The 15015-nt window shown below is 32.3% G+C and overlaps 1 protein-coding gene across 1 annotated transcript; it reads right to left on the reverse strand.

Moving 5' to 3' along the window:
• Window positions 1-8993: 8993 nt before the first annotated feature.
• LOC149557599 (putative germin-like protein 9-2) lies at window positions 8994-9617 on the reverse strand. Its single transcript, XM_089830350.1, has one exon. It carries the CDS (start codon window positions 9615-9617, stop codon window positions 8994-8996), a length of 624 nt encoding a protein of 207 aa, XP_089686476.1.
• Window positions 9618-15015: the final 5398 nt, after the last annotated feature.

Here is a 15015-nt window from a genome sequence, read left to right on the forward strand (position 1 = left end):
CCATTAATTTTTGACTTTCCATTGCTCCAACATTTATTTAAAGTAAAAGTAGTTCAATCCCTACCCCCAGACCATGCACCTAGTCTTGATGGTTTTACAACTCTCTTCTTCCAAAAATGTTGGGATGTTCTGGGTTGGGATTTACTTATGGCCCTTGAATCCTCCTGATGCAAGGGTTATATGTGTGGTAATTTTAATACTACTAATATTGCCATCATTCCTAAGATTGGTGATCCCAAGGCTTTTGCTAATTTCAGACCAATTTCATTGCGTAACACTATAAATAAAATTTTCACAAAGGCAATTTATTTTAGATTGCAAGCTTTGTTGCCCAATATCATTCTCTAGAATAGGGTGGTTTTGTGTCAGGTAAAGAGAAATCAAAAGGGGCAATTGTTGCTCATGAAACTCTTCATCATATTAAAGAAAATCAAATCCCTTCCTTTGTTATTAAACTTGAAATGATGAAGACATACGATTGAGTTAATTGGTTCTTTCTTATCAAAGTCTTGTAGAAATTTGGATTCAGTAAAGCCTGGTGCAAATGGATCAAAGCTTGTATTTCAGGGGCTACTTTTTCGATTCTTATTAATGGGTCCCCATAGGGGTTCTTCAAATCTTCTCAAGGTATTAGACAAGGTGATCGTCTTTCACTTGCCTTATTTATTCTGATGGTAGAAACTTTTAGTAGGGCCATAATTCAATCTCAATAGTTGGAGCTTTGGAAAGGTATCCAATTTGGAGAAAATGACCTAGTAGTCACACAATCTCTCTTTGTAGATGATACTTTATTATTTGGTTCTACAAACATTAATGAAGTCAAGCACATTAAATATTTACTAGACTGATAGTCATTGTTATTAGGTCAAAAGGTCAGCATGGTTAAATCTAGAATCTTCTTTTTCAATATAGCTCCACCTATTGTACAAAGCATTAAAAGGATTCTTCATTTTGAGGAGGAAAAGTTACCATCTACATAATTGGGTGTTCCCTTTTTCACGAGCAGTAATAAAGCTTCTTACTAGAAAAGTATAGCGGATAGAATTAAAGCTAGAACTATGGCTTGGAAGGTATGATGGCTCTCTCTATCTGGAAAAATTCTTTTAGTCAATTCTATCTTATCAGTTATCCCAAATTATTAGTTCTATATATTATCAGGACCCAGGCATATTATTAAGTAGATTGAAGGTATCATTTGGGAATTTTTATGGTCAGAAAATAAAATAGGTAACAACAAAATCCCTCTCATCTCATTAAAGGAAATGTCTTTAGAAAAATATCAAGGTGGGATTAATCTTCCCAATCTAGCCTTAAGAAATATTTCTTTTGGCAGAAAATTAGTTTGGTCTTTGTATGAGAAAGATGAGGCTAAATTGTGTAGGATTTTCTAGAGAAAATATTTAGATTCTTTTGACTCCTCCAACAATTTTACTATGGAACACTTGCCTAAACGATCATCTGTTTGGAACTTCTTGGTGGAATCTCGAGATTTAGTTGCTAGATATTTGACTTGGAAAATTAATAATGGTTTTAAGGCACTTTTTTGGTAGGATTCATGGAATGGCCTTCCTTCACTATGCAACTCTCAATCTTTTGATAATTGGATTACAATTTTCTATGCTAAATGGGGTCCCTATGTAGCTAATTATTTCCAATTTGTTGATCTAAATTCAGGAATAGTTACTTGGAAAAACCTAGACAAGTTACCAATTCCTGATTAGATCAAAAAAGAATTTATCAGTATTTGTAAATCAAGGATTGTTTTAGTAACAATCTCCTAGATACACTAATTTGGGACCCACCCCAAGAGGGAAAATACTTGGTTAAATTGGGTTACCTAGCTGCCAAGAACATAGAAATTGGTTATAAGTCACTTCAAGCATTCAAATTTTGTTGGAACCCTGTAGTCTTACCAAAGGCAGGAAATTTTTCTTGGTTAGCTTTAAAAAAGAGAATGTTGATAGGAGAAAAGTTATCAAACCTAAATATTGTTCACAATATGTAATGTGTAATATGCATGGAGGAAGAGGAGAACATTGATCACCTCTTTGTTAAGTGTAAATTGGCACATCAATGTTGGATCTTCATTCTTAAAAAATTAAATTAAAGCATGCCCCTTCCTAACACCTTATGGGATATGTTTCAAGACTGGCCAACCCTGATTAACCACTCTTATTATTCATGTATTTGGAAGTGTATCCCAGCAATAGTTATCTAGGCTATTTGGTGGGAAAGGAATAAAAGGATTTTTCAAAATCAACCCCCAACATTTGAATCTGTGCTATCAACATTAGAAGTTGTAGTTAGATAAGTTGTGGTAACATATATCAGAAGAAATTATGAACATCTTATTGTCACAAGTTGGGATATTACTTTGGCTAATAGATGGGCTTCTTTACCCTCTCCATCTTACCAACTAATTACTTCAGGAGATCCTTGTTGGAAACTTAACAGAAAGATGGTTAAATGGATTCCCCCTGCTAGGGGAATTTGTAAGTTAAACTTTGATGGCTACTTGAGAGGTAATCATAGTGAATTGGGTGTTGGAGTGTGTATAAGAGATCATAATGGACAGCTGTTGGGTATGTTGGTTCAAAAATTGCCGATTGGTACAAATAACAAAGCTGAAGCCATGGCACTCTTACTTGGTTTAGAACTGGCACTTCAACTAAGCATAACTAATATAAACATTGAGGGGGATTATTAGTGTTTATTAATTCACGTGTAAAGAAAGAATCACAGAACTAGAATTTTGGTTCTATTATGGAAAAATTTTGGGAAATGATTGATAAATTTTAAGTGGTGACCTTCTCTCATACCCTCAGGGAGGGAAACTAGGTTGCAGATAATTTATCTAATATTGGGTACAATTTGAAGGCTACTAAGGTAAATATTATAGACTTTATACCTACCAAATTTCCCTCTTTATTTACCTTAATCTAGAAAGAGAAAATTGATTAATTCTAGATTGGTCCATTTATCATTTCATTATGGTTGTACATAGTCTGTCGAGTTAAAAGTTTTTGGAGAAGTTCGGGTTTAGCATTTGCCAAGTGGTCTTAGTGATTACTGAGTGTCTTGGTATAGTGTAGGCTAATTGTCTCCATGAAGTGTTGATCAAACATGATCAGATTCATTGATTACTTAATTGCTCAGTTTAAAGTTGGTTGATTGACCCCATGTAGAGTTGATCGAATGTGGTCAGGTTCATTGATTACCGAGTGACTTGGTATAAAGTTGGTCAAATGACCTCATGCAGAGTTTATCGAGTTTGGTTAGGTTCATAAATAATCGAGTGACTTAGAAAGTTTTTTGAATGAATGGATTTAGTGTTGACCAAGTTAGGTTGGGTTTAGTGACCACCGAGTATCATGTAGTGTTGCCCAAGTGTGAAGGGGTATAGTGCTTGCCGAGTCAGTCGGTTAACATAGGTTGAACTACTCAGGTTCTCATTATAACTAGGTATGAAATATTAATAGGATGTTCATGCCAGTGTTTAATAAGGTTGGTACAGATTTGATGTATTTAATTTTGCTCAAGTTAATTCAAGATTTGATAGTGGATTTGGAGATTTACAAATTTCAAGTTGAGAGTTATGGTACATTATGTGGATGTATTTGAGAGATTTAGACCACCTCATGGCATTCAAAAGGTCCTTGCTTGATCTGGATTCTATATAAGGTGTAAAAAGGTGGCTTTAATGTTCCATTAATTACCATTGTCATGAAACTTGTTAAATATGTAGCTTTTCCTAGAGTTTTCTTGGCGCATTTTGTTTTAGGGGCCATGGCAATTTAGGACAATATGTGCAGATATTATCATCTCAGGTAGAGATCGTGAACTCCCATGGTTTAGTAGTGTGCCAATAAATGAGCTAAAGGAAGATTTGAATATCAATTGTGATGTTTGCATGCATTGTTTTAGACAAATTCTAGGTTCTGCAACTTTGTGTTCAATGCAGCCACAAGTCTTCCTTCCATCACATATTTTATCTCATTTCTTTACATATGTTACTGACCTCCTCCAAGATTTGAGTTTGGTGGAGCATATTGCAGATAGGCTTGGTTTTGGTAAGCTGCTTGGAATGGAAGGTATTAGGTGTGCTCTTCGTGAGTATGTCTTAACAATGAGAGTGTTACCCTATGCAGGGGTGAGTGGTTTTTTGCATGATAAGAGTAATTTAGACTTTCAAAATTTTGTGGGAGGCAATTTATTGCCTCAAGCTTGTGAACAACTAAAATTTAAGGCTAGTGTAGTTGATGAACTTATTATGCATGATCATGATGTATTGGCACTATTTGGAATGGTGGGGTCTTCAGTTTGATAGCCTATCAGCATTATGCAGATTGATAACCCTTTGGGTAGGTTGGACCTTTTGGTAGATCAAGAACCTTCTCAAATTGAGTGGGAATCATATTGACAGATTACATACTTATTCAACTAGATTTTTGGTGAGCATTGTACTAGATATAACATGATATCGGTATAGTTGAGGTGGTTCTGTTATAATCTTTTGCATGCCAATTTGAGGCTATGGTTGTTAGGGCATTAAGTTGTCAACTTCACAATTTTGTTCTTCATGTGAATTCATATTATTCATAAATGTAATTTTTTAGCGAAGGTATCAGTTTTGTTAAATTGTATAGTGACATATCACTCAACTTTTCTAATCTAGGTAAAGACTGAAGGGTTTCTTATTGAGTTCTTCCCTTCACAAGCCCTTGGACCAAATATATATATATATATATATATATATATATATATATATATGGTGGCTTGTCACCTTTCGCCAAAAAAAAAAAAACATTTATTTAAAGTATGCCTTGTTTTTCAACAATGAGTCCATGTAGGTCTTTTATTGTTATGACTTCCTTGTTGTGATGACCCTCCTTGTTCAGTGTATCCCAATCCTTTTTTCCCTTTAGGTCTATTTTGACATATTCCAGCTAACTACCATGCTTTCTTGTGATCTCATTATTCTTTCATTGGTTTCTCTTTCTTCTCTAAGATCATTCCTAAGTGTTTCATTTTCTATCCTTATATTGATGACTTCTTGATTTGCATTGTTCAACTAATTTTCCATATCTGCCTAATATAGTGAAATCTAGTGGATTTCATTATCTTTTTCTTCTAATCTAGTGTTGAGCAGTCTTCTATCTTCTTCTGCCATATTTTTATCATTTTCAGCTTGGTTCTTTTTTTCCATGACTTTACATATCTTGAGTAAATGAATCTTTTATTTTCTTTTCAGTTTTTTGACTTCTTCTTGAAGAATAAGGTTCCTCGCAAGTAGATCTTCTATAGTTGCATCTGCTTCATCTAAACTTCTTTCTTTGCAAATATCTTCAATTCTTTCTTCTATGTAGAGATTGTCATTCATCATTTTTGCTAATTCTTTTCCTTTTTTCAGAGATTGAGAGAGTTTCTTCTTTAGTTTCTTGATTTGTTCCATGGCCACATGCAAATCCAACTTTTAATTCTTGATGACTTTCTCTAGCCTATATACTTCCATTGTCTCTGATATTTTCTCTTAAGCTACTAAAATTTCTAATATGAGAACCTTGCTCTGATACCAATTGTTGGAAACATAATGCAAGCTACATAACTTTGGGTGGGGGGGTGGGGGTGGGGGTGGGGGTGGGGATGGGGGTGGGGTGTGAATCAAGAACCACTTAAACTTCTTCCTACTTAACCCATTTTGTTTAGTTGTCTAATCCACTTGCATGCAAGAAGCATAAACTAGTAAAGTAACAATACCATAACACAATATTTGGTAACCTAGAAACCCTCCAAGTAGAACGTAAAACTAGGGTGGGGATAACACCCACAATGCCTCACTATTGTAGTAATTAAGTTGGCCTATTAAGGCTTACAAATGATCACTTCTAGTGATCTTACTTGGTTAAGAGAAATAAGGACTATTAGGTCCACCCAATTAAAGGATTTGGGACTGATGCACCTATTAGGATGAATCAATGGATTGATCTTTGATATGCAACTCTGATAGCTAATGAAGATCCTTTCAAGTAAACTTATCACTTGACTGTGATATATGAGTCTCTTCCTTTCCTTGGAATGCTTGTAGCCTTCAAATAGTCTTCTCTTCCATATTTGTTAATGTTCTTCAATTTCATACATCTTTTATTTGGATAAATTAAATACTTCATACTTATATCCATCCAAATAATTCCTATATAGGTTGGTTACAACATAACTATTTCCAAAAACAATTACCAAGTTGTCTCAGTACTGTAACTTGGGTCCAATGACTTACTCAGGCGATGTTGAAGAAACTCAGGCAACAGTGTCAAATTGGCTAACTATAGCACTTGGCTAATATTGGATGCTAAATTCATGTTTCTTACTTAGTGGACATTGATGAATTGATTCACATTGCTCTGCCATCTTGATCATTATATTGGAACAAGAATATTGCGCTTAACTTGGTTTTCCTCAAGCCTAGTAGATACTATCAACTCGGTTGATACTGCAACTCAATGGGAACTATCAACTAGACTCTTGTTACTTTCTACAAGGTTAGCATTGATGACTTGGTTACTTTATGAGCTCGGTTTACCCTATAGAATGGTAACTCAATTATTATTGTCTTTCATTATGATTAAGTATTTTGGCACTAATTGATAATATATCTTGACATGTGATTAATAGTTGATATCTTCACCAAAGCTCTCACTACATCCAGTTTTACTACCTTGACAACTCAAACTTGGTCTCATTCCCATTGTTCAGGTAGGGGGAGATGTAAGGCATGCATTATGCATTCTTGCAACATGCACTGTTCACTGCTCAAGAATGGATGCATTGCATTCAAAAACTCACCATTGTTGTAGCATGCACCACTCAAGAACACATGTATTGTAGTCATGCACTCACCGCTCACCACTCGTGCATTCACAATGTGAAGAGTGTGCATTAGTCTTGTTTTAGATTGTTTTATTTATGCTTAATAAAACTACATGTTGTAGTTAATTTCATAGGCATCATTTTTTAATTAGTTTTCATTGTATGCATAACTTTTGTATCATGCAATTTCTTTACATGTTATTTTTTAGAATTTTTTTATTGTAGTCAACTCTAATTTCTTTCATCAAAGTACAAGGTTGAGACTTTTAGTTTTTCTTTATAATGTACTCTTTAATTTTAGAATATACATTCAATAAAAATAGATTTTGTATTCTAATTGTGGTTGTTCATTGTTTATGCTCTGTTTTTTTTTTTTTTAATTAACACTATAGCATAAGATCATTAATTTAGATCTTCACAATTTGCACATTGACGTCTGGCACTGCATTGAAACAAATTGTTTATTCTAGTTTTGATAATTTATATACCATGTCCAAAGTTGTTCTTCACATAGGTAGGAAATAAAATCATCTACATCCACTATTTGAATGTGCATCAAAGAATTTGGAGCCTTTTCCAATTAGTAGGGCTTGACCATTAGAAGGAAACAATGGAGAAATCTAGGGAGAGAACTCATTGTTTAAACATTAAAACAAATGAAACATTAAAATAAATCAACTACAATGAAGTGGCTTGAGAAAGATTTTTGCAAAGAGAAGAAATGGAGAAACATAATTATTCTATAGAGCCTTGTTGAGTATGAGACTCAAAACATTTGTATGATTCTAAACAAAGAAGTCCCTAAAGTGATGTGAAAAAACTTTGAAACACATTAGATAATAATATCTTTAACAAAAATTGGTGTTTGTGGAAAGAAGATGCCAACCTTCCAAATTCCCAACCCTACTATTGACTATGATTCCCTTCAATGTGTTGCGGTCCTTTGCAATATGTGCTAACAACTAGCTCCTAGAACCAAATATAACATTACAAGCTTCATAATAAGAAATCAAAATCCAACCACAAATTATGCATCTTATGAAAACTTCCACTATGAATAATAAATGCTATTAGTTGCTGAATTTTTTTTGTTAAATTTGAAAGAAATCTAGCATTTGAAGAGGCTAAATAAACAAGATTCTAATCATTAACCTTAATATAAAGAGATAAAAGAAAATTGAGGCACCACTAACTCTGACAATTTAGGGGAAAAATATGAACCATGAGAGAAAAAAATTGGATCATAAATATAAATCTAAGTCTTTCAAAACTTTACCCTAGATGAGGATAAGCTACCCTATTCATTATAGAATTAGGCCAAAATTAGGTTTTATAATTTGGTACAAGTTTCTCACAGAAGAGGGTGTTATCAAAATTGTGGGGAAGTAGATTCAAAAAAGACACAATTTTTTTATAAAAATTACTTTTCTATCTCAACTTAATAGAGATGTCCAATTTCTCCAAGAAGAAGAGCGAGGTAGTGAGATAGAGAAGGCCATTAAATATAAATAATTAAAAGTGTCTTCTACAATTTTAAGAAAATGCACATCAATTGATGCACTATGCTCTTCATTCTACTGTCACATCACTAGATACAAATAAATCTTTTATAACAAATTCACTTCGTCTATAGTCATTACAAGGAATAGAACCAAAAGTAGACACGTGGGTAAAATGAAAATCTCCATATTATGCATGACAAATGCGTAGTCCACTTCAATATACTAGATGTACTCATAATAAATTTTATAGAATTCTTACAAACTAAAAGAAAATACTTCTACAAAATAACTCCAAAATAAAATTTCAAATTAATTAATATTCATCTAAAAATACAACATTATTCAACAACTTTAAATTTAGACAAGGAAGAATTACACAGCGCCTTTTCCAAGAATCTAACATTAATAAAAGACTGAAATGAAACTATCTAGTCTTCTACGTTAACGACAAAGACTCATAATGAGTCCTTCCCGCTAATTCCACTACAACAATCCATAATTCATAACCCCATTCCTTCATCATCTGCTAAATAGAATAATTATGAGCTTGCAATCATCTGCTAGCTATAGATTACACTATCGTTGACTACATCCGATATCCGATTTAGTCAAAGTGAACCCATTCTACTAGAGGAAGGGAGCCTTGAGCGTGGACAAGGTTTCAGGTGAGATCTTGAAAGACTTTTGTAGAACAACATCAGCAATTCCAGAGCCGAAGAGAGTGGAAGGAAGCAAAACAGTACCCGGATTTGCACTACCAAAAGCAGAGATGGCAAGAACAGGTTTGTACATGTCAAGATTGATCTGGTAGTGCATCATCCCCTTTGGAAACACAAACATGTCCCCCGCATAGAGAGTCTTGTTGAACAGCTTGTTGGTGGTGTCCACAAAAGCCACTGTGAGTGATCCATCTAAAATGAGGTGCAATTCACTCGCACGGGGATGATAGTGAGGAGGAACGACACTGTTGGCCCCTAATTCAAAGAAGGCGTAGGACACACCGAGACCCTTCAGCCCTGCAAATTCTTGCTGGCTCGCCCTGCTTATTTTGATGCTCCCACTGGCGGTTGGATTGGAGCCAACTCCCCTCAATCCATTAAATGTGAAGAAGTGCTCGTTAATGGCTGCCCCACTTGAAAGATCGAAATCTGTTACCAGATCAGGATCTTCACATTCAACTCTCACTCCCACCATCATCATCACTACAAACATTATTGCTGCTATGTTCTTCAAACCACTAAATGCCTCCATTTCAATAGATTTTCAACCTAACTCTTTCCGAATTGAACTTGTATGGGCAGAAATGAACAGCAGAGAAAACAAAGAGATTAGCTGAATTGATTTGAAGGTGGCATGAGCTTCACTCAATATATAGACATTAAACCGTCCTGTATGGCCGGCACTGACCCTGAAGTAACACGGTCGGACAAGAGGAAAATGATAAGACTTGCGTGCCGGCTGGATTGTACTGTCGTCCAACAAGGCAAAGTTGATGGAGGAGCATCTGGCACCTATATACCGTGCTGTTTATTGATAATTCCAAATGGTAACGATGAACCCAATTTAGTTTTGCTAAGAAGTTGAACTAATTTTCCAACGAACTAAGCAACTTCTTATTTGTCTAATTACTAAGATAATCAAGTAAAAAATAAACTACAAATTTGTATCTCTATAATGTTGCGGGGTGTTCTCTGATTAATAAGTTAGTTAATATTAAAAATATCTTAGATATTATAATGATGTGCATGACGTCTTTTTTCTTTTTTCTTTTAAGGTGAGAATAGTATAATTCTTATGTTATTTTAAATAATTTTGTTTAAGGTGTTGTCATGTTATATTTCGTTGGTAGTAATTCATGTTTGTCTTAAAATTATTTTACAATTTGAATAGTTTGTTCTGATTTTTAGTTTTATTTATTATAGATTTTATTTTATTAATCATTTTAGTTTTTATTATAGTTTCATTTTACAAGTGGATAATAAATTTTTTAATTAGCTAATTCAAACAATTATATAAGAGAAAGGCAAATAAATATGCTAATTTCAACACTAAATGATAGCCAAGAGTATCATATATGACACTTCAAGCTTGACCATGGCATAACAATACATTGCAAGAAACTAGCCCAAACAAAGGGTGGTTTTGAAAAAACAATATCTAAAGATTTTTGTTTTTCTATAGTACAATGATGCTTCCCTCGAAGATATATTTTCATATAATGAGGATAATTCATAAGACTCGAGGAACAAACTTAATCTTACCCTACAACTTTTAAAGAGGCATCTAATGTTGTACTAAAAATAGGAGATTTCTCTGTATTGAGTTCCTAAACCTCCTAAATAGTGCTAAAAACCTTGAAGCACTCATGAATTTTCACTTTTTCTATCAAACAACATCCACGAAAGTAGCCTTTGCATGACTAAATTTACCACAAGAAATATTAATAATAGTAGAATCTTAAGTTCTATTTGTTTCATTAATATTATATATTTTGAATACAATGTAATATGAGGAGAGATCATCTTATTATTTTCTACAAAAATATAAAAAATAAATAAAAAGGAAAATCATATTCGATCATATGCGTAGCACAAGATTACCAGAAACAATTTATAGTAGAGATAAAATAATTTTTTGTTTTAACATTCTAATAGAAACTGAAGAAAATGAACCCGTAAAAGAACTTGAATTAAAATTGAATACCAGTTCTTAAGATAAAGATGATTCATCCTAATAAACTAGAATCCTTAAGGAAGAATTTAACAAAATAAAAAATATTCAACATAGTAGTTACCTCAACCAAGGCTCTCAACTTCCAAACATAACACATCCATATACCTGTAGCATCAATTTTGAGTTGAATTTCACATAATATTTCAACAAGAAAGTTTAGAAGAGATTTAGTTTAATAGTGATACACACAAAAGAAAGAGATTTAGTTCAATACTGATACTAATATGTAAGGTTGTGACTAGAACATTTTATGCAATCTACTCCTTGTATTTTTTGTTAATATTCATCATGAGCATGATAGAAAAAAAACCTTAACACATAAAAAGATGTGTAGTAGAAAAACTATAAACTAGCATAATAATTGGTGACAACATTCATTACAAGAGGCTATTGTAATGAATATTTTGGTTGCAAGTTTTTTTGCAATTTGAGCTATGTATATTTAGGATTGAAATGGATGTAATATAAATTGCTAGGTGAAAAGCACCAACTATTGTCCATGTTCCAATTACTATTAATTGTATTTCGCTAATTAAAATCCGCTAGACCACCATCTAATGGCCACTACCCACCCTTTTTCTCCAAAAACAAGTATCACGATTCTACTCAAATAATAAATTTTATTGGAAACAACAAGTTATGATTATTGGGACATTCATTTATAGGCATCCTCCATGCCTAACCATTTTGCATAGAAATTACTAAGAATAGATTTCATATATATTTATACTTGTATTTTGACTTGAATTTTGAAAAAATTATAGATCTATACATAAACCACAAATAATTCTTATTATGACTAAATTGCTTTACATCTTAATGCAATTTTTGAAATATATCATGGATATGTATTAACACATAATGCAAGAAACATTTTCAATAATTTTAAAATTAACACTTAAAAAAGAGACAAAAAGAATTCCATAGTAAAAGACAAATGACAACACATTTGAGTGCTAAATCTAGTTTAATTTAATCAAATAGTAAAATGGAAAAAATAAGGTGTTTCATAATTGAAGTTTGTTATCCACATAACTACAAGGGTAGTAGAAAAAATACATGTCCTACATAAACATTATGTAGTAGTCAATACAACTATTCATGTTCTTTATCGATGTGTGGCAATGAAATATGGACATATGTCTATCATCCTCTATGCAAGCAATCAAATAATTTTATTCAAGAAGATATTAGAAGCCAACTGAGTTTCCACCATATTCTACTTGCCCTTGTTGACTCTACCCCTATTTTCCAATTGTTTCTTATTAGTTTGCATAATTTTCTTAGATGAGATAAATCTTGAGATACCAAAGCCAACAATGAAAATCAAAGAAATGACTTAAAAATTCAAACTATTAATCAAATTTTATGAAACATGGAGGTTTTCTATTTTAAAGGTCACTTCTAAAAAGAGAAACTTTTGCAATAATAATAATAATCTAGTATAAAACGTTCTCTAAATTTTTAGTATTTATCAATTTTATTGTTGAAAAGAATGAATCTTTCATGATAGTAAATGACGTAGAAAGCCAGGATAACTTAATCTTATAGGAAACTTTATGATTAGATACACTTCAATTAGACTAGTATTGAGATGATAGTCTACTTAAGAGAAGTCCCTATATTTCAACTTTACCAAAATTAACTAGATATAATGATTATTAAAAATGAACTTCATTCTTATGAAATATAATTATTTGAAAACACTACTAATAAAAAAATATGTATTAATAAATTTAACTCATAAACTACATACTTAAATTCTGATCAAAATATCATATTGAATCCATCCACTATAAAAACACCAACTACAAATAATTAGATAATCATACACATAAAAATCAAATTTAATTTACTAAAAACTTTATCTTTTTATACTCACATTGAAGCACTACTACATTCTTTACATGCTTTCTCTCTATTATATCGACTAATTATTATAAGAAACTTGAGAAACATTGGCTAAGAGGTAGACAATAATCTTCCTCTTCTTCTTACAAAGCTGAGCCAACTAAAAGTGGATGATCATCCATTTCTTTGCTAGTTATTATATAAAACATATATGAAAAACCAAGAGAAACTCCATTCTAAATATCAAACTATAATAATGCATGTTTGAGAGATAGACAATAGTCCTATTAATTTTAGTAGCTTGCACAACTGTTCATCCATATATGATTAATTGGAAAATAATTTTAGAGTTACGAAAAAATATTTTTTAATTAATTGACTCCTTCTAGAAGCCACTAGTAACCTGTTGGTTAGGTTTTTTAAATTAAGAAGCAACTAGAAACCTCTTGGTTAAGTAGTATAAAAGGGGGTCAAGGGAGGCATTTGGAGAATAGAACAGAATAGAGAAAAAGAAGAGTTTTAGAAGCATTTGTAGTGTTAGCAAATGAGTTTGCGCCGATAGAAAATAGTCATGCAATGTTAGCAAGGGTGTAGTGATAGCATTGGGGATAACAGCGGAGGAATATCAACAAGAGAAATTAGGAGGTTGTCTGAATTCTATTAGTGAGAGGCAAGAAATTTTGTATCTCTTGATTTGCTGAAGTTAATATAATTCCTCATCTATAGAATTGGTTTTCCCTTAGGGGTTTTTTCAGGGATGATTTGTCCAAAAATATTGCATTCTTTGTGTTTTGAATTTCTTTCTATATTTATTGGTGAAGTTGAAGTTGTGTTATTTTTTGATATTAGCTATGAATTTTTTTTTTGCTGTTTAATAATTAGTTATGATAGGAGATTAATAATCAATGATTGCAATAGTGTTAACTTTCACATGGTGTCAAAGTGTTGTTGAGGGTAGAAGAGTTTTGCCCTAGGAAATAAATTTTGATCTCTTTAGACAGATTGGATGGTGCCTCAAGTTTTGGTGTCTAGAAGGCCAAAATTTTGTTATTGTTGGAAGAGAATAGTATCAAAGATTATGCAACCACTGCTATAGTTGTAACTATAGATGTTATACAACTTGTAACTGTAGACACCTAAAAACCTTTAGAAAATAAAGTATTTTTATTTTTTGAAAAATTCCTGATGACATCATCATTTATTAATTAATTAATTATTTAATTAATTTATTTATTTTTATGCCATTAAATCCCTTTATCTTAATTAAAAATATTTAATTAAGGAATCCCTCCCAAAAATGTTTAAATCTTATTTAAACATTATTTCCTTATTTATTAATTATTTAATTAATAAATTGACCAAAAAACCCAAAATAAAGAAAAAAATTATTTTTTGCCCAAAACTTGGCCAATTTCCTTAAGACCACTAACCTCTTCCATAATCTTCTAATCCTTTTTTAATTTTGATTAAAGGCTAATCCCATCATTTCCTACCCCTAATCCCAACTCAAAATATTTAATTAAGATTAAATATTAATTCTCATGTTTATTAAAAAAGTTTTAATAAATATCTCCTCAACCCAAACCCTTGAAATAAATAAAACTTTATTTATTTCCTAAAAATCTAATTTATCCTCATCCTAAGAAGTTCTAGACTCTTCTAGAAAGTCTTCATCGTCATCCTAGGAAGTTCTAGACTATTCTAGAAAGTCTTTATCCTCATCCAAATTCTAGACTCTTCTAGAAGATGTCTTTAAACCTAATCCTAATCCCCTCCTAACCTTGTCACATTCTCTAAAAATGGGTTAAGACTTACTAACCCAAGCCAAAGTTAACAAATATCTCCTCCTTCACCCACCCTCATTAAATGCCATCCACTTGCCTATCCCTAAGCTAATCCTAAACCATCCTAATCCATCCTCTAATCATTTGCACAATCCTAAGAAAGCTTAAAACCTTCCTAATCAAGCCCAAGTCGAAATTCCTCTCATCTCCCTCAAAATATCCCAACCATAAAACTTTATGAAGCCCACTAGGCCATAAATGACTCTTCCAAGCCCTTTTAT

This window comes from Cupressus sempervirens, chromosome 5 (genome assembly GCF_028749045.1).
Source record: "Cupressus sempervirens isolate cs-2001-9-10 chromosome 5, ASM2874904v1, whole genome shotgun sequence".
Taxonomy (NCBI): Eukaryota; Viridiplantae; Streptophyta; class Pinopsida; order Cupressales; family Cupressaceae; genus Cupressus; species Cupressus sempervirens.

What these genes read in the sequence shown, in the direction of transcription:
- LOC149557599 (XM_089830350.1), bottom strand. Translation starts at nt 9,617, where the DNA reads ATGGAGGCATTTAGTGGTTTGAAGAACATAGCAGCAATAATGTTTGTA.